The 21,751-nt window shown below is 38.8% G+C and overlaps 1 protein-coding gene across 1 annotated transcript in view; it reads right to left on the bottom strand.

Annotated features, from left to right (window-relative positions):
- BMP7 (bone morphogenetic protein 7) overlaps positions 1-20,822 on the bottom strand; it is a 307,585-nt gene extending 286,763 nt beyond the window's left edge. The window contains exon 1 of the mRNA XM_053703818.1: positions 20,166-20,822. Within this exon, the coding sequence (XP_053559793.1) occupies positions 20,166-20,559 (394 nt within the window). The 5' untranslated portion in view covers positions 20,560-20,822. The remainder of the gene's footprint in view (positions 1-20,165) is intronic.
- Between the last annotated feature and the right edge of the window lie 929 nt (positions 20,823-21,751).

The following is a 21,751-nucleotide window of genomic DNA, read 5'->3' on the forward strand; positions in this document are numbered from 1 at the left end:
CATCAAGCCCTTGGTGTTGTAAAGGAGAATGTGGTCTTTCCCCCTTCACCTTCTTTCTTTTCTCCACTCCCCCAATTTTTCAAACCTTCTCTCCTTTTCTGGGAATACATACATACACACACACTTTTTTATTTATAATTTCTGGATAATTACTTATCTGTTAACAATTAATTTATTATATAATGATTTCTGGAACACGATAACGGTCAAATTATGAATTTAGTGTAGAAAAGGTTAAAGAAATCACATATTAGCTTCTACCTGTTTCTATAGGGGTGGAGAGAGGGAGACTAATGTCTATGATTAAGGCAATCTGATAGCCAAAAGGCATAAGACCTTGTCTACTAAAACTTGGTTTATGTGCATATCTTGCTGTTTTTACTCTGCCAGCAAATAAAAGTTGACTATTTTAGATTGGATACATTCTAGCTTAAACAGCGCAAGGGCCAATAATTACTAAGCAATTGGTTCAGTGATGTATAGGAGCTATTGTATAGATACAGAAACTAATATAAGATAAGACAGTTTTCTCCCACTTGCATATTAAAAAAAAACATTTGCTTCTTGAAGAGGAATATTAATCATATTCCACTTTGATCATATATATTCAGTAATTAAAAGCACATGAAAGTTAAAGGAACACCATTAAAAGTTAAAATTAAAGAGACAGTATTTTTTTGTTTAAAAAGATAAATAACGCCTTTACTTCCCATTACCCAGCTTTGCACAACCAGCATTGTTATATTAATATACTTTATAAATGTATCTATAAAGATTTATTAAAAATCTGACTGTTTCTAAGCCCTTGAAGACAGCCTCTTATCTCAGTGCATTTTTGGCTTTTCACAGCCAGACAGTGCTAATTCATGTATGCCATATAGATAACATTGTGCTCACTACGGTGGAGTTATGCATGAACCAAGACTAATTGACTAAAATGAAAGTTTGTAAAAAGCACTATGATAAGGGGGCAGTCTGCAGAGGCTTAGATACAGGTACTCATAAAAGTAAAAAATATATTAATATAGCAGTGTTGGTTGTGCAAGACTGAGGAATGGGTAATAAAGGGATTATCTATCTTTTTATACAATAACATTTTTCAAGTAGACTATCTCTTTAGGCGTCCATGTTTTAGATAGACCATGTCATTTTAAGAGACTTTACAATTTACTTTATCAGATAGACTTCCATTTGGTGAAAGACATACCTAGGTATGCTGAGGAGCAGCAATCCATTACTGGTGGCTATCCACATATGCCTCTTGTCACTAGTTCACCAGATGTGTTCACCTAGATCCCAGTAGTGCATTGCTGCTCTGGAGCTGGGCTTAGTCGCATAGTTATATTTACACAATAGTGCAATAATAAAACGTTGTGTCATTTCTAATTCTTATGATAAGTAGATTGCAAATTTTGAATAAGAGCTTTCTTCAGTAGTGTACTGATCTATGTCTCTTGCTAATAAATATGTACAGTTCTCAATGATCAGCAGTGTATCACTGCTAGTGATTTATTTATATAAAGGCTAGTGATTTATTTTATATAAAGGTTTCCGTTTTTCTTATCCATCGGCTCTCTGATCGAAGAACTATCTTCAAGAGGTATAGTAGTACGTTTAGCAAGCTTAGAGATTGCACCATCCACCTTAGGAGTGGAGCCCCACAAATCCAGTTGAGAGTCCGTGACCGGGAACAACTTTTTAAAAGGAAAGGAAAAGGAAGATCCAGTTCTTTCCCATTTGTTGTTAAAAATGTTCACCATTTTAATCGACACAGGAAAAGTCAAAGGAACTTTCCTGTCTAATTTAGGTATCATAGGTTCTTCAGGCAGCGCGGCCTCTGGAACCTCTAACGTAGACAGAACCTTCTTTAATAAAAAATGCAAGTGCTCAATTTTAAATCTAAAGGACGGTTTCTCTGCAGCAGGAGGTTTAGACGCTAAGGACTCCGACCCAGAAAGTTCACCCTCTGAAGCTACAGAGATTAACTCATCATCGGATAACTGAGACATAATAGCTAAATACGATAAATATTTAGATGACTCCGGGTCAGGAGAGCTATGTTTAACCTTTCTCTTGCATTTGTTAGAGCGAGGTAATGCACTGAGGGACACAGACACCGCAGTTTGAAACTGCGCGGCAAAGTCCGCAGGAAGAAGGCTCCTTCCTGATGGAGGATTAGTTGTGCTACGGGGAGCTGCATGTGGAGTGGATAATGTAGCAAGGGTAGTAATCTCACGGGACGCCGAGTCCTAAGAGGTAGAGGGACTAATAGCCTTAGCAGGCTTGTCTCCCTTCTTAGACTTAACAGTGTTAAGGCATGTGGAACATAATTGTGTGGGTGGGAAAACCACGGCCTCCTCACAATATAAACAGGTATGATTTAGTACAGAAGAAGTACCTTCTAACATGTCAGTGTCCTCCATAGCTTGGGTTATACCCACAGAAGGACTCAAATGTTTTTTTTTAATATACTCCCAATGGCTGGGGCTCTCCTCAGGTTGAAGTCTCAGCTGGAATAGAGGAAATGAACATCGACCAAATGGTATGAAAAGTACAGCAAGTTAATAGGAGCAGTGCAACACTTTAAAAAAACGAAAGGGAAACCTGTTTGTTCCAGCCAAAAACACACAGTCTATCAGCTTAGGAAAATAAATCACACAAAGCAGCATGTAAATAATTAATACACTGATTAATTAACCCCAACTGTTCAATAAACCCCCCTCAGAGGATATTAACCCTAGATCCTATCAAGGTATAAAGGAGCCACACTGTGACCATGTTATAGCGTTTTATGTGTAATAAATAAAAAATGTATTTCCTCCAGGATCCATGCTGTGGAACAGAACACAGCCTCTCAAGTGTGACAGTCTTATAGCAGCGCTCCTGACATGGACTTGAGTGAGAGAAAGCAGGCAGTGAAACTCGTCAACACTGATTGCATAGGAGCTGTTAGCAGTAGTCTGGATGGTTTCGCAGAAAAACTTTCCCTGCATCTCCAGACTCTAACTTTCATCAATACTCTCACCGAGAGGTTGACATGACTACTTAAAACTCCAGTCCTATCTCAAAGGGCAGATACCATTTTTTTCAGGACTCTCCGAATCTTCTGACACTTCTCTGCTACCTTCTATCGTGGCGAAAAGGCAAAGAATGACTGGGGTAATGAGGAAGTGGGAGGGATATTTAAGCCTTTGGCTGGGGTGTCTTTGCCTTCTCCTGGTGGCCAGGTGTTGTATTTCACAACAGTAATGAATTAAGTTGTGGACTCTCCCTATCTTAGGAAGGAAATAGCATACAAACTGATATAATAAGTTCAAAGTAAAAAAAAAACAATTACCAGTGAATGTAAGCACAGCCAATATTTTTAGCATGCCCTCTACTTTCAATAGATAGTGCAGCCGCACTAAACATCACTTAAATTATGAGTTATGTGTTGTGTTTTGGCATAACTGGAGACCTAAAGTGTTAGGGCTTCAATAAAATATATAAAAACATTTAAAACATATTAAAATAAAGTATAGCTGTTCCCAGTTAAAACACCTTGTCATGTAATACCATAACCCTTTAAATCACTGTTAACACAAGTTATACAAACGTATACAGAATAATGTTGGGGCCAATCAGATGCCTCCCTAATGGTAATGCATAATGGATACATATCTGCCTGTACTTCTCAGCATTGAGAATACCATTAATTCTGACCAAATCCAAACTCCATTTGCAAAAATGCATCCTCAAACTTGCAAGAAACCTCCATCATGTTTTACTGTTGCCTGCAGATATTCATTCTTGTACCTCTCTCCAGACCTTCGGAGAATAAACTGCCTTCTGCTACAGCCAAATGTTTCAAATTTTGACTCTACAGTGTCATAATATCTGCTGCCATTTTTCTGCACCCCAGTTTCTGTGTTTTCGTGCATAGTTGAGTCACTTGGTTTCTACATCAGAGGTATAGCTTTTTGGCCACAACTCTTCCATGAAAACAACTTTTGACTAAACGTATACGATTAGTAGAGTGTACCAGGGCCCCACTGGTTTCTGCCAATCCTGAGCTGATGGCACTGCTGGACTTCTTCCAATTACACCGCAGCTCGCTTCTGATTGTTTAATCATACACCTGACTATATGCCTACAAAATCCCTGACTTTGCACAAGTGTAACTAGAAGAATTGATGCTGTTTTGAAGGAAAAACAGAATTTATGCTTACCTGATAAATTACTTTCTCCAACGGTGTGTCCGGTACACGGCGTCATCCATTACTTGTGGGATATTCTCCTCCCCTACAGGGAATGGCAAGGAGAGCACACAGCAAGAGCTGTCCATATAGTCCCCCTCTGGCTCCGCCCCCCCAGTCATTCGACCGACGGTTAAGAGAAAAAGGAGAAACAATAGGGTGCCGTGGTGACTGTAGTGTATAGAGAAAGAAAATTTTTCAAACCTGATTAAAAAACCAGGGCGGGCCGTGGACCGGACACAACGTTGGAGAAAGTAATTTATCAGGTAAGCATAAATTCTGTTTTCTCCAACATTGGTGTGTCCGGTCCACGGCGTCATCCATTACTTGTGGGAACCAATACCAAAGCTTTAGGACACGGATGAAGGGAGGGAGCAAATCAGGTTACCTAAACAGAAGGCACCACAGCTTGCAAAACCTTTCTCCCAAAAATAGCCTCCGAAGAAGCATAAGTATCAAATTTGAAGAATCTGGCAAAAGTGTGCAGAGAAGACCAAGTCTCCGCCTTACATATCTGATCAACAGAAGCCTCGTTCTTGAAGGCTCATGGGAAGCCACAGCCCTAGTAGAGTGAGCTGTGATTCGTTCAGGAGGCTGCCGTCCGGCAGTCTCATAAGTCAATCTGATAATACTTTTCTCGAAAGAAGAGAGGTAGCAGTAGCTTTTTGCCCTCTCCTCTTACTAGAGTAAACGACAAACAAAGATGAGGTTTGTCTAAAATCCTTTGTGTAACAAACGTTCCTTCTTTGAAACTGGATTCGGACACAGAGAAGGAACAAGTATTTGCTGGTTAAAATTCTTGTTGGAACAACTTTCGGAGGAAAACCAGGCTTAGTACGCAAAACAACCTTATCTGAATGGAACACCAGATAGGGTGGATCACACTGCAAAGCAGATAATTCAGAAACTCTTCTAGCAGAAGAAATAACAACCAAAACAGAACTTTCCAAGAAAAGTAATTTGGTATCTATGGAATGTAAAGGTTCAAATGGAACCCCTTGAAGAACTGAAGGAACTAAATTTAGACTCCAAGGAGGAGTCATGGGTCTGTAAACAGGCTTGATTCCGACCAAAGCCTGTACAAAAGCTTGTATCTCTGGCACAGCTGCCAGTCGTTTGTGTAAAGCAGAAATCTTAGGAATTTTAATCTTACTCCAGGAGAATCCCTTGGATTCACACCAACAGATATATTTTTTCCATATTTTATGGTAAATCTTTCTAGTCACAGGTTTTCTGGCTTGTACCAGAGTATCTATCACTGAATTTGAAAACCCACGCTTGGATAAAATCAAGCGTTCAATTTCCAAGCAGTCAGCTGCAGAGAAACTAGATTTGGATGTTCGAATGGACCTTGTACTAGAAGATCCTGTCTCAAAGGTAGCTTCCATGGTGAAGCCGATGACATATTCACCAGGTCTGCATACCAAGTCCTGCGCGGCCACGCAGGAGCTATCAGAATCACTGAGGCCTTCTCCTGATTGATCCTGGCTACAAGCCTGGGAAGGAGAGGGAACGGTGGGAACGCATAAGCTAGGTTGAACAACCAAGGCGCCACTAATGCATCCACTAGAGTCGCCTTGGGATCCCTGGATCTGGACCCGTAGCAAGGAACCTTGAAGTTCTGACGAGACGCCATCAGATCCATGTCTGGAATGCCCCATAATTGAGTCAACTGGGCAAACACCTCCGGGTGAAGTTCCCACTCCTCCGGATGGAAAGTCTGACGACTCAGATAATCCGCCTCCCAGTTGTCTACTCCTGGGATGTGGATTGCAGATAGGTGGCAGGAGTGATCCTCCGCCCATTTGATGATTTTGGACACCTCTCTCATCGCCAAGGAACTCCTTGTTCCCCTCTGATGGATGATGTAAGCTACAGTCGTCATGTTGTCTATATGATTCCGGCCTTCGCTAGTTGAGGCCAAGCCCGGAGAGCATTGAATATCGCTCTCAGTTCCAGGATGTTTATCGGGAGAAGAGACTTCTCCCGAGACCATAGGCCCTGAGCTTTCAGGGAGTCCCAGACCGCGCCCCAGCCTAATAGACTGGCATCGGTCGTGACAATGACCCACTCTGGTCTGTGGAAACTCATTCCCTGAGACAGGTGATCCTGAGTCAACCACCAACTGAGTGAGTCTCTGGTTAACTGGTCTACTTGAATCTGGGGAGACAAGTCTGCATAGTCCCCATTCCACTGACTGAGCATGCACAGTTGCAATGGTCTTAGATGAATTCGAGCAAAAGGAACCACGTCCATTGCTGCCACCATTAGACCTATTACTTCCATGCACTGAGCTATGGAAGGCTGAGGAATAGAATGAAGAACTTGACACACCTTTAAAAGCTTTAATTTTCTGACCTCTGTCAGAAAGATCTTCATTTCTACGGAATCTATTATTGTTCCCAGAAAGGGAACTCTTGTAGACGGGGACAGGGAACTCTTTTCCACGTTCACCTTCCACCCGTGAGACCTGAGAAAAGCTAATACAATGTCTGTATGAGCCTTTGATCTGGAAAGGGACGATGCTTGGATTAGAATGTCGTCTAGGTAAGGTGCTACCGTAATGCCCCTCGGTCTTAGCACCGCTAGAAGGGACCCTAGCACCTTTGTGAAGATTCTGGGAGCAGTGGCTAAACCGAACGGAAGAGCCACGAACTGGTAATGTTTGTCCAGAAAGGCGAACCTTAGGAACTGATGATGATCCTTGTGGATAGGAATATGTAGGTACGCATCCTTTAAATCCATGGTAGTCATGTATTGACCCTCCTGGATTGTAGGTAAAATAGTTCGAATGGTTTCCATTTTGAACGATGGAACCCTGAGGAATTTGTTTAGAATTTTTAAATCCAGAATTGGTCTGAAAGTTCCCTCTTTTTTGGGAACTACAAACAGGTTTGAGTAAAACCCCTGACCTTGTTCCGCTGTTGGAACTGGGTGTATCACTCCCATCTTTAATAGGTCTCCTACGCAATGTAAGAATGCCTGTCTCTTTATCTGGTCTGAAGATAAGCGAGACATGTGGAACCTTCCCCTTGGTGGAAGTTCCTTGAATTCTAGAAGATAACCCTGAGAGACTATTTCTAGTGCCCAGGGATCCGGAACATCTCTTGCCCAAGCCTGAGCAAAGAGAGAAAGTCTGCCCCCTACTAGATCCGGTCCCGGATCGGGGGCTACCCCTTCATGCTGTCTTGGTAGCAGCAGCAGGCTTCTTGGCCTGTTTACCCTTGTTCCAGCCTTGCATTGGTTTCCAAGCTGGCTTAGCCTGGGAAGCGTTATCCTCTTGTCTAGAGGCTGCGGAGTTAGGAGACGGTCCGTTCCTGAAGTTACGAAAGGAACGAAAATTGGACTTATTCTTAGCCTTGAAAGGCCTATCCTGTGGGAGGGCATGGCCCTTTCCCCCAGTGATGTCTGAAATAATCTCCTTCAATTCTGGCCCTAAAAGGGTCTTACCTTTGAAAGGAATATTAAGCAATTTTGTCTTGGAAGATACATCCGCCGACCAAGACTTTAGCCAGAGCGCTCTGCGCGCCACAATCGCAAACCCTGAATTTTTCGCCGCTAACCTCGCTAATTGCAAAGCGGCATCTAAAATAAAGGAATTGGCTAACTTAAGTGCGTGAATTCTGTCCATGACTTCCTCCTACGGAGTCTCCCTACTGAGCGACTTTTCCAGTTCCTCGAACCAGAACCCCGCCGCTGTAGTGACAGGAATAATGCACGAAATAGGTTGAAGGAGGTAACCTTGCTGTACAAAAATCTTTTTAAGCAAACCCTCCAACTTCTTATCCATAGGATCTTTGAAAGCACAATTGTCCTCAATAGGAATGCTCGTGCGCTTGGCTAGAGTAGAAACCGCCCCCTCGACCTTAGGGACTGTTTGCCATAAGTCCTTCCTGGGGTCGACCATAGGGAACAATTTCTTAAATATAGGAGGAGGGACAAAAGGTATGCCTGGCTTCTCCCACTCCTTATTCACTATGTCCGCCACCCGTTTAGGTATCGGAAAAGCATCAGGGTGCACCGGGACCTCAAGGAACTTATCCATCTTGCACAATTTTTCTGGGATGACCAGATTGTCACAATCATCCAGAGTAGATAGCACCTCCTTATAGTAATGCGCGGAGATGCTCTAATTTAAATGTCACAACATCAGGTTCTGCCTGCTGAGAAATTCTTCCTGTATCAGAACTTTCCCCATCTGACAAACCCTCCCTCACTGCCACTTCAGATTGGTGTGAGGGTATGACAGAAAAATTATCATCAGCGCCCTCCTGCTCTACAGTGTTTAAAACAGAGCAATCGTGCTTTCTCTGAAATGTTGGCATTTTGGATAAAATATTAGCTATGGAGTTATCCATTACTGCCGTTAATTGTTGCATAGTAACAAGCATTGGCGCGCTAGAAGTACTAGGGGTCGCCTGCGCGGGCATAACTGGTATAGACACAGAAGGAGATGATGTAGAACTATGTCTACTTCCTTCATCTGAGGAATCATCTTGGGCAACTTTACTATTTGTGACAGTACTGTCTTTACTTTGTTTGGACGCTATGGCACAATTATCACATATATTTGAAGGGGGAACCACATTGGCTTCCATACATACAGAACATGATCTATCTGAAGGTACAGACATGTTAAACAGGCTTAAACTGGTTAATAAAGCACAAAAACCGTTTTAATACAAAACCGTTACTGTCTCTTTAAATGTTAAACAGGGCACACTTTATTACTGAATATGTGAAAAACTATGAAGGAATTATCCAATCTTTACCAAATTTTCACCACAGTGTCTTAATGCATTCAAAGTATTGCACCCTAATTTTCAAGCTGTTAACCCTTAAAATGTGGAAACCGGAGCCGTTTGCAATTTTAACCCCCCCTACAGTCCCAACCACAGCCTTTGTTGCGACTTCACAAATCCCAGGGGGGTATTTGAAGCCTTCTAGGAACGTTTTCAGTGGATACCAGACCCTCACACATGCAGCTGCATGTACTGAACTCAAACGTAACTGCGCAATAATGGCGCGAAAATGAGGCTCTGCATACTACAGAGAAAGGCCCTTCCTGACTGGGAAGGTGTCTTAACAAGTGCCTGGTGCTAAAAACGTTCCCCAATATTAAAAAAGTGTGAAATTCACTTCAAACTGCATATAATACTTAAATAAAGCAATCGATTTAGCCCCTAAAGGTGTCTACCAGTTTATAGCCCATACTAAGCCCTTTATTCTGTTTGAGTCTAAGAAAATGGCTTACCGATCCCCATGAGGGAAAAATGACAGCCTTCCAGCATTACACAGTCTTGTTAGAAAAATGGCTAGTCATACCTTGAGCAGAAAAGTCTGCAAACTGTTCCCCCCAACTGAAGTTCTCTCAGCTCAACAGTCCTGTGTGGGAACAGCAATTGATTTTAGTTACTGCTGCTAAAATCATACTTCCTCTTTTAAACAGAACTCTTCATCTCTTTCTGTTTCAGAGTAAATAGTACATACCAGCACTATTTTAAAATAACAAACTCTTGATAGAAGAATAAAAAACTACAACTAACACCACAAACTCCTCACCATCCCCGTGGAGATGCTACTTGTTCAGAGCGGCAAGGAGAATGACTGGGGGGGGGGGCGGAGCCAGAGGGGGACTATATGGACAGCTCTTGCTGTGTGCTCTCCTTGCCATTCCCTGTAGGGGAGGAGAATATCCCACAAGTAATGGATGACGCCGTGGACCGGACACACCAATGTTGGAGAAAGTATGGTTACACCAAACATTGATTTGATTTATATATTTCTTCTGTTCACTTAATTTTGTTAATTGATAAAAATAAACTGTTAACATTTCTATGTTTGAAAGCAATCTTACTTTTTTCACACTTGCATAAAACGTTTACACAATACTGTTTATTAGGGATGTACATGTGTGTTATTCATTATGAAACAAATGTCAAATATGGCTGCCGCTAGCAACATTTTGGCTATTTTCGAATGCTGCTAGTGGCAGCCATATTGGGCAAATGTTTGCTTAGGAGCCATCCCATTTCTGGAGCACTATATGACAGTAGTTTTGCAAGAATGTTATCCATTTGCAACAGCACTAAATGGCAGCAATATCTCCTGCCATTTAGTGCTCCAGATTCCTACCTACTACTTCAACAACAAAATCAACTCCATCAGAAATGAAATTTTCTCAACATACTACCGGTCTCCCACCTCCTCAAAAGCTCAAAATCATAGAAAACCCACATTAACAGAGGAAGAAGTTTCTGCCCTTATACTGTCCTGTCACCTCACTACCTGTCCCCTTGACCCCATCCCCTTACAGCTACTTCCCTCCCTCTCTTCTACCCTTACCCCTATACTCACACACATCTTCAACCTCTCCCTCAGCACCGGTATATTCCCCTCATCTCTTAAACATGCACTGGTCACACCTATCCTCAAAAAACCTTCTCCCTAGCCAACCTTCCCGTCCAACTACCGCCCTATTTCCCTACTCCCTCTCGCCTCAAAGCTTCTTAAAAAGCTAGTATATGCACGTCTATCCCATTTCCTTACATTAAACACCCTCTTTGACCCACTGCAATCTGGATTTTGCACCCTTCACTCCACAGAGACAGCAATTGTTAAGGTTACCAACGACCTACTTACAGCAAAATCTAAAGACCACTTCTCTCTGCTTAAAACCTCTTAATACCGAGTAAAATATTTTTACCTCTAGATACCGAAAAATGTATTACCTATTAATGCCGATATGTATCATTTAAAGGGTACAGGTTCTCACTCAGCATGTTCCTATTTCAAGATTTGATGATGTTGTGAGTTTGGAAACATTGAGATACCTTGACTTGGGTGATGGGGGACCTGAGGATCAATCTATACAGAAACCCAAAAAATCTGCATCTAATTTTTATCCTATCCAATCAAGGGGAGTACATTTGAACATGTTCCAGAAAAAAGTTGAAAAAGAAATTATTTTGCTAAAAGAGAGGGTTAATTTTACTGTTCCTAATAAACAAACTGGTAACTTAACAAGTAAAGAGAAGTTAGCCATCAGGGAACTTGGAGATAACCACGACATTGTCATCAGGTCTTCTGACAAGAGTGGCAATGTTGTGGTTTTAAATAAGTCTGATTATATGACTGAGGCTTACAGACAGTTAAATGACAATACCACTTACAGAATTTTGAGTACAAATCCCACTAATGTTTTCAAACATAAATTAGAGAAGCTAGTTGATGATGCTATTGGCTTAGGGATTTTTTCACAGAATGACAAACCACACTTAATACCCGCATACCCGATAACTCCGATCTTCCACTATCTCCCTAAGACACACAAGGATGTTGTCAACCCTCCTGGCCACCCTATTATATCTGGGATAGGCTCACTTTTTGGGCCACTTTCAGAGTTGGTTGACTCCATTCTTCAGCCCTTAGTACAGGGCCTTAGTAGTTATTTGAGGGACTCGGGTCACCTCATTAAGTTGTTGGGAGATACTGGATGATCTGAAGATTATAGGTGGGTAGTGGTGGATGTCGTATCCCTTTACTCCAATATCCCTCATCATTTAGGTATTAAAGCCATTGAATATGTTTTGCTTCACAGGACCAATTTTTCGGAGGAATATCGTATTTTCATATGCGAGTGTGTTGAGTTCCTACTGTCCCATAACTTTTTTTATGTTTGATAACAAGTATTTTTTGCAAATATGTGGTACGGCAATGGGGGCAAAATTTCCCCCCTCGTTTGCAAATTTGTTTATGGATTGGTGGGAACTCAACTTTCTCTACGATATGGTGAATCCCTTCAGGGACCAAATTCAACTTTATATGAGATATATCGATGATCTCATTTTCATTTTCAAAGGTGATTTTGTCTTTGATGATTTTTTAAAGATCATTAATGACAATAAGTTTGGTCTTAAGTTTACTGGCATCACTGATAGAACAGAGGTGATATTCTTGGATCTCAGATTACTGGGTTCTCATCATACCAATTCAATTATTACAGATACTTATCGCAAACCTACGGCGGGTAATACCATCCTACACGCTAGGTCATGTCACCCTAGACACTTAATCAAGTCAATCCCCAAAAGTCAATATCTCAGGCTCAGGAGAAATGCTTCTTCTGACTCACTTTTTGAAAAACAAGCGGCATTGCTCACTGATAGGCTGTTAACTAGAGGATATGATAAAAATTTACTCTCTAGAGCTTTGCAAGAAGTAAAGGATAAACCAACTGATACTATAAGAAATAAAGCCATTCAACAAACACAGAATTTTTCGGGTGAAAATATTGTATTCTGTACAGAGTATTCTTCACAATATAATGAGGTTTGTGACATTATAAAACAGAATTTAATATTTTTAAAGGGAGATGAAATTCTTTCTTCCTCAGTTGACAATATTAAATTTGTATCAAGAAGGGCGCCGACTTTGGGGAACAAACTTGCCCCGAGTTTGGTAACTAGACATTCCAACTGGGGACAAACTACTTGGCTAAATCAGAAAGGAACTTTTCAGTGTTTAGTTGCTAACTGTGGGACATGTGCAGTTATTAAAAAAGGCAACACTTTTAATAGCACTTCCACTGGCATGATTTATAAAATTGACCATTATGCTAATTGTTCTTCTTTTGTAGTGTATCTTCTCGAATGTAACCTATGTAAGGCCCAATATGTAGGTCAAACTTCACAATGTCTTAGGTCGAGAGTAGGAGAACATATGAGAGATGTTAAGAATTATGTTAAAGAATCGAGCATAGCAAGACATTTTAATGGTCTACATTTCACAAACATTTCTAACTTAAATGTTAAGGTCATTGATGCTATTAGGCTGCCACCTAGAGGAGGTAATAAGTATAAAGTTTTCCAGAAGAGAGAGTTGTTCTGGATTCTTACATTAAAAACTAGAGAGCCAGATGGTCTGAATAAGGAATGGGACATTAGCTTTTTTACTGAATAAACTAATTTATTTATTACTCATTTAAAATTTGATTAGAGGATCATTCAGTATAAGGTTAGGCTATATAATTTCCTTTTTCTCATTAACACTTGTTATCTGGTATTAAATAGATTATCTATAGTGATTTTTGTTTTTCACTATATTACTGTGGTTGTGCCCATTTATTTTGGTAACTTAAGATTCAGTATAGGGTTAGGTTACCTCAATTTTACCTTTTTTCCTCATTAATATTTACTTTCTAGAATTTGCCCACTAATTACATTATTTATAGTGATTCTTTGTTTTTCACTATATGATTGAGATTGTGCCTATCTTTTCTCTTTGTCTCTTCTTCTAACTGCTTATCTTGCACAACATTTTCAATAATTGTAGCCGTATTAATATAATATATTCCACTATGACAGGTATTATGTATTCCCTTGAGTAACTATGTGAATCGTTTCTGTTTACACTTTATGTGAGTTTCCATTGTAATGTGTTTATAAGTCTGCTGTTTCCCCTATGTGAAAATCCTTTGATTTAATTGGTGGTTTCAGTGTATTTATACACCTTGTTCCTACCTACCTGTTAACCTATGAGTAAGTGCCGCACGGCACTAAACGCGTAAGGCCACGCCCCCTTCCCCTCCGTGTTATGCTGTGTGTCTTCTGCTTGGATTAAATCTCTGTTTTTAACCTGGATCCGTGTGTGCTGCCTTTCTTTGTTCGTGTATCATTTAAAGGGACATGACACCCATTTTTTTTCTTCATGATTCAGATAGAGCATGTAATGTTGAACAACTTTCCAATTTACGTCTATTAACTAATGTGCTTCATTCTCTTGATATCCTTTGCTGAAAAGCATATCTAGATAAGCTCAGCAGCTGCTGATTGGTGGCTGCACATAGATGACTCGTGTGATTGGCTCACCCATGTGTATTGCTATTTCTTCAACAAAGGCTATCTAAAGAATGAAGCAAATTAGATAATATAAGTAAATTGGAATGTTGTTTAAAATTTTATTCTCTACCTGAATCATGAAAGAAAAATGTTGGGTTTAGTGCCCCTTTAAGGAGCGATCATTGCTATTAAAAAATTAGAGAGACAGACATGCCACTGACACGTTTCGCCTTTGTGGCTTTGGTTATTAAGAGGTAATTAGTGATTCAGAGGTAAATTATTTCACTCTGTATTAAGAGGTAAACAGTGATTCAATTGTATACTTTATTTCTGACCACCTTGTGGCTCTTAGCCAGGTGGCAAATATAATATGTGAATCCCTAAACATAATAAGCATCATCTCTTAATATATTTATCATTATTAGGAGTAGCATTTAGCAAGTGCTTGCTCCTTATACTCTACATTTATCGGTATTAAAAGGCAATTACAATTTATCGGTATTAAAAGGTAAAATTATTTCACTTGGTATTAAGAAGTAATTAGTGATTCTATCATATTCTTCATGTATTTTGATCACCTTTGTTGCTCACAGCTTGGTGAATAATACAATACTTGAATTCTTAGAAAGGAAACAAACTGCTTCTTGATACTAGATTTGTAATCATACTCTGTCCTCAGGAGGGGCATCTGCAAATTTTAATATTTCTCCTTTTTTTATTTTTCCTATACCCTAATAAAAGTTAAGTTTTATTTTTTTTTTCACTTTGCTCCATTTAATTAACACATACATTTTGTGAGTGCTATATTTGTACCCTTTTTTTCAGCCTCTTTTCAGCTGAATTAGTCGTAAATTTCAGATTAGTACAAGCAACTACCCCAATTTACTATATAACTTTTGGATGTACATATAAAGGGAACGTTTATAATTATCTCTGTAGTGCCATTGGTATCCTTTCTAAATATTAAACGTCATCATTACCCCTACCCCATATGCCTGATGTTTTGGGGTCACACTTGACTCAAATCTTTCTTTCACGCCTCACATTCAGTCCTTGGCTAAAGCTTGCCTCTTCCACCTTAAAAGCATCTCTAAAATTAGACATTTCCTTACACAAAACACAACTAAGATTTTAATCCACTCTCTCATCCTTTCCCATCTCGACTACTGCAAATCCATCCTCTCTGGTCTCCCTAGCTGCTGCCTAGCTCCTTTACAATCCATAATGAATGCCTCTGCAAGGCTCATCTTCCTAACACTTCGCTCTTCATCTGCTGCACCTGTCTGACAATCCCTTCACAGGCTTCCTCTTAACTCCAGGATTAAACACAAAATTCTCACTCTGACATACAAAGCCCTCAACTGCACTGCTCCCTCCTACATCTCAGACCTTGTCTCCAGATACTCTCCCTCCTGTCCCCTTTCGCTATGCTCATGATCTCCAACTCTCCTCCACTCTTGTTACCTCCTCACATTCTTGTTTACAGAACTTCTCCAGACTGCCTCCCATCTTATGGAACTCTCTGCCTCGCTCCACAAGACTCTCCCCTAGTTTTGAAAACTTCAAGCGCTCCCTAAAGACACTACTAGTCAAGGATGCATACAACCTACATTAACCTTCCTATCTCCACTTCTATCCCCTTGAACCCCTTAGGATGTAAGTCTATGAGCCCAGCTGTTTGCAGTTCAGCTTCATAAGAGCCGACTACAACAGTGCAACTCTCGGCAGGGCCCTCTACCCATTTAATCTCTGTAAATGTTATCTTGTATACCACCTATGTTTATAGCGCTGCGGAATCTGTTGCGGCTCTACAAATACCTGATAATAATAATAATAATACCTAAGTATCTCTTCAACACAGAATATCATGGTAACAAAACAAATTGATAATAGAAGTAAATTGGATTTTTTTTTTAAATTGGTATGCTCTGAATCACTAAAGACAATTTTTGAGTTTCATATCCCTTTAAAAAGACAAAAAGGAGAAAAAGCATAATGCTCTAATTTGCTAGAGCTTTTTATTGTTTTACCACTACTTGTAGAGAACTGGGTTTAACCCATGCAAGCAGGTTAAACAAATAATTTAAGTCAACTTCAGATCAGCATTGCACTGTCAATCCTGAGCTTAACCGTAGCTATCTGTTTTCAGCTTCAGACCACCAGTGCACTGCCAGTGTGCCAATGACATTAAAGGAGCATTGCACGCAAAAATGTTTATGTGTATGATAGAGTGTATGATACTGCCAGTTTTACATGTGTCAAAACTAATACTTACTAAGCAACTGACGGTTTTACTATTGGAGAGGGACACACCCCTGCAAGTCTAACAAGAAAGCATTGGTTTATTCAGGAGTGCAATATGATTTATTTTATTTATTTTTAAAAGAAAAAGACAATAAAACACATTTTGAAATGCCCTCTTTTAGATGAAACAAAGAATACATTTTCTGTTAACTACGCATAGTTCTCTGTTATCCAAAGTGCAATAATAGAATGCTCCAGCACATAAGATAATTTTAATACTTCACCTATATGTCCCTTTAAACAAAATAAATATTTGATGCAAATGTACTTATACTTAGATAATTATTATTTTGTTCTTAAACCTACACACTCTTTTTGATGAGATAACGCACGTTTAAACCTGTATCTATTAAGACAACAGGTTTTAGCTCGCAAATTGAATGTTAAGCCTGTTTTATTACACATCCTTAAATTGGATATTTTTATTATTAGTCAGTTCTGCTTTCTGACTAGTGATGCATTAGCTACAGTTTAAAACTCTTTAATTTCGAGGATTCAAATCAGTTTAATAATTTAAGCACAGGGTGGAGGGTCTAGAAATACCACAGATGTGGATTATCTCCTCTGCAAGCAGTTACTATTTTTTTCTGGCAAAACATAAAACCAAATACATAGAATATATTTAAAAAGATGGCACAACAGAAGATTCTGTAGAGTTGCCATTTTAGAGTGACGTGAGTTGCCAGGGAGTTGGCAAGTTTTCATTTTATTTCCAAGAACACTTATGCGTGTTTTATTGGATTGCAAACATTAGTAACCTGGACCATTCTCTCCTGTCAGTATTTTAATCTCTCTCTACACTGCCCAGACAGTATTGCCTTAGCTGGACAACTAGTTGCCCTATTATGCTAATGCCAAAATGAATTGTGCAACACACACACTCCATTATTGCACATAAAGGGCATTTGCTCCTTAAATAGGATAATAAGCTCTGATAGCACAAAATTATACCGTGAGCAAAACACTGCTCCATTTACGTAGTGCAGATGTGTGAGGCCACTGAGGTTTGAGGGAAATCTATTGTATAGTTGGAGAAATAAATTTTCTATAGTGTGTGTCAGGTTGCACGCATTTTAATGCTGCAGAATATGTTGCACTTTAGAAAAAAATGATAATAATAATAGTAATAATAATACAAAGGAAGTTTTGTTACATTAATTTACATCCATGATACAAGTCCTATAATTTATTTAAACATGTAGTTTGTGGTGCATTTATTGAGTTACTGTTTTATGGTCTATATTATCAGACACAAGGTTGATGGTTTAAAGAAAACAATGGATTCTATGTGTTTGTCACATGATAAGATAAAATAAACACAGATACGTGAAAAAGTCAAAACGCGCTGTGCCTTCTACAAGCACATTGCATATTCCTAACAAAGAGTAGCTAATACATTGATTGGTATTCTAAACTATGTTTTTTGGTATTGCCCTTCAATAGATAGAATGGAAAAATAGATAGGATGAATAATAAGCTTAATCTCATACATAAACACAACAGGCCAGGCTTAGTGTAACAAGAAATGTATTTGCTATCAAATTAATTGTGCAACTTTCCAAAATGTTTCAAAAGGTAGAAGTTTAACATTCAAATTGTAATTTTACCAAAGCAAAAGCTGTGGTGGAAATACAGGAACTGAAGTTCTTTATAATACAGAGGTAAAATAAAGAGAAAGTGGAGTTGCTGGCGCCGGGGGTCTTTAGATGACTTTACTCAGTATGTTAATCTATTGATTACATCAGGTAAAGAAGAATTATTAACTCCTCTTTATATTTGAAAATATCTTTACACGATAAAGCAGAATACAGGTACAACTCCCCAAATTCTGAATTCCAAAATCCAAACTTAATTTGAAATCCAAACTTTGCAAATAATATTTTTTTATAAATTAAATTATCAAGAATTGCTATTTTTCACCACCTGTAAGTCACAGTCTTCTCTGTCTTTGGATTGTTTGTTTTTGTGTTTTAGATTGCAAATGCTAGTCTATATTTCTTTAAAAAAACAACTATTAGCTTTCTGATTACAGTACCGTACTATCTTTTTGATGGTATTAAAAATAATATAAAACTACCTTTAGGTTATTTGTATAAGCTGTAACTATTGCCTAAATGATATTTATAGGATGTTGTTTACACTTAGTTTCACCCCTCTCCAAACTGTCCCATTTTAAAGATGCAAATATTCCAAAATCCAAACTATTCTGAAAGCCAAACCTTTTCTGGTCTCATACAGTTTGGATAATGGGGTTTCTACCTGTATTTATCTTTGGGAACAAAAAAAAAAAAGAATATTCAACTTAAGATCATCAGTTTTTTCCACTAAATTTAATATAAAATGCATATAAAATAATTTTATAATATTAAATCATAATGTTATTAGACATGTCTTGTGCGTTATTGCAGCATTCAGTTTCATGTACAAGTCCTTCTGACAGTTTTATATTAGTAACAAACCCAAATGAGCCTTATCAGCTGTCAATAATCTCATTAATATAATATAGAAGGATAGACCACTGTCTTGTACTAAGAAAACGCTATAACCTAATTGAAAAACTTCATAAAAACATCCAAATGGGAAGCAATACATTTGTATTAATATGCTGATTATTGTAAATACAGTACAAAAAAATGTAATCTTTACAAACATTAATATAGTTCATACAAAAGTCTTTTGTCTACCATTGTATTCCACAACTATGTTAAGAACAAATGTCTCTGCTGAAAGGCTATTCAAGGAATTTACAAACTGCATTTAAAAGGAGTAACAATGTTATCATTAACCCATTGGCGGACAGAAAGTGTTGCAATTCTTTTGAATCACAATACACCAAATCCTCGCCTGAATAATTTAAATTCATGTTACTAAAACCACCTAGGACACTCGTGCTATTTATCACATCATATCTTCAAAGCATGCATCCCAACCGCACTCAGATATTATATATATAATTGTGCTTGTATATATATATATATATATATAAAGAGAGAGAATACATTGTACAATGTACTAGTCACTAGTCATACTTAATAAGCACTACAGTTGTTTATTGTATTGCCTTTAAATCCTCTGTTCCTGTTCTTCTCTCACTCTGAAATATGTTGTATATTTTATGTAGCAGCTTGTTGCTGCACGACAAGAAGTTATAGTCTCTAGGGCAGAGAAGGGGTCAAGCAGACAGTTGGAAGCATGTTATTATTGCTGTATGTTCTCTAATAGGACTCTGTTCATTTGCGCTTCAAGTTGCACTGTGAATCACTGAAGCCTCGGCTTTGAACTGCTTCGCTCAGAATTTCCTGTTCACCACTCATCCTGTACTGTAATTGCCACTTCAAAGGAAAGCAAAGACCTGTCGGATCATGCACAACCCCATGAAATTACTGGGACGATGCTCGTCCTAAGATATTTCCATTTGAAAATATATCCTGGCAATGAGTTAGACTAATATTACAAGGAGAAGGCTGTACAGACTGTATTGGTACAAGCTAGCAGCACACTGTATCATGCTTATTATAAGTTTATCATTCAGTAACTCTCACATTTAAATTGCAAAGGCTGTAGTGAACAGTGCTGGGTTCTTTATTAGAGTATGTAGTCACCTGTGCCCTCCTTGTGACAAATACAAATTTACATGACATTTTAACCCTTTCCTGCTCAAGCCATACCAGAAAAAAAACATAAAATGTCACACATTTTCTGTCAGAGAGGACCACAAGCCAAATTGTTGCATTATGTTGCAGTCTTTTGTGATAGATTTAAAGGGTTGCAAGAACATTTCACTTACCCAAATTAACAAAGCTCATAACCAGATCTGCATCATTGAGGAAGTTGCTGTCCTGTTGGCTGGCTAGTGGTGGACCCTGTGTGGTGAAGATTGGCTTGTAAGGATAGGAAAAGCCTTCAGCCTCCTCTTCCTCAACAGTCATTGCATTGTATAAATCCAGCATAAACATTGGTGCAGAATTTTGCTTCCCGTACAAATGAGGTCTCGGCCTGTGTGGTAATCCCAGGATAGATAAAATCTCCCTCTGCATCTCCCTGCGCTCCTGGCTGCGCAGTCTCCTTTGGATAAAGCTAGAGTGGACCTCATTGTCCAGTGTGAAATCAGCCACAATAAACCTTAACAAGTAGCCCCAAAGGAGTATACAACCTGACTTGTTCCTTAGCAAAACATTCATTTCCCCCCAGATCTCTATGACCACTGTTAGAGCACCTGTGCTTCTATCCAAAGGGGAGGCTGTACATAAATTACCATTAAATAAATCCAGTGCATCTATGGCTCCAGGAATGTCCTAGCTTGGGGTAACTGATGACTTCTTCTAAATCAGCTAAATCCAGACATTGCTGAAGAGACTAAAGAATCTGCTTGTGGAAGTGGGAAAATACTGAGGTTTCTTTCTTGTAGTGACTGTTCTGTCTTCTCTCTCTCTCACTAACTAAGTCCAAGTGGTGGTTTCTGAAGGCAGACAGAGCCAGCAGGAGACTGTATCTAGTGGGAGGAGCAGGGAAGCAAGGAGGAGGGAAAGAAAAAGACAGAAACAACTTTTTTTTTTTTAACAGTTCAGTCCTCATCAGGTTGCTTTTCAGGATGTTTGTGAGACTACACGAAAGGGGTGGGCCGTTCTCAAGTAGTTAATTTAAAGTAAACAGATTAGGGATTGTCCCTGTCTCATTACCATTCCTTCTGCAGGGCACAGAGAATGGGATCAGTACACTTGCTTTTGTCTTTGATGAGAAGGACCACAAACACAGGGGAGAGTTTAGCAAAGCAGCTCTACCTCTGGAAGTACAATAAGGCCACTGCAAGCGTCTAATAAACATAGAAACACATTGCATTTGATAAATGGATACGACTATAAAGCAAGCACAATAACATTTCATTAAGTAATTACATTGTTGTTAAGAGGGTTTAAAGAGTGTGTTGTAGTTGCAAACAGTGAACTATCAAACAATACAAAAAAGCAAACATTACCAATAACCAGCCATTGTTTACAAACATCTGAATATATATATATATATACACACATACACACACACACATATATATATATACATACATACACACACACATATATATATCTATCAGTAAGCAAGTTAACAAGATATAGGCAATGCAGACAGATAGATGGACAAACATAATAAAACTTACATATCTGAAGCATGTAATTACTAGTTTGAGACTAGAGATAGTAAGTTTTATGTGAATGTAACAATATGTCAAGTAAAATGTTTTACAAAAGTTACACATTTTGATAGTGTGCTGCTAAAAGTGTTTGTATGTGGTTTTCACTTTATTAAACATGCTTCCCTAATGTAGATTCTATTATTTTACATAAATCTCTTGATAAAAACAAATATTGAATGATGCAG

Source organism: Bombina bombina, chromosome 1 (assembly GCF_027579735.1).
Source record: "Bombina bombina isolate aBomBom1 chromosome 1, aBomBom1.pri, whole genome shotgun sequence".
NCBI lineage: Eukaryota > Metazoa > Chordata > Amphibia > Anura > Bombinatoridae > Bombina > Bombina bombina.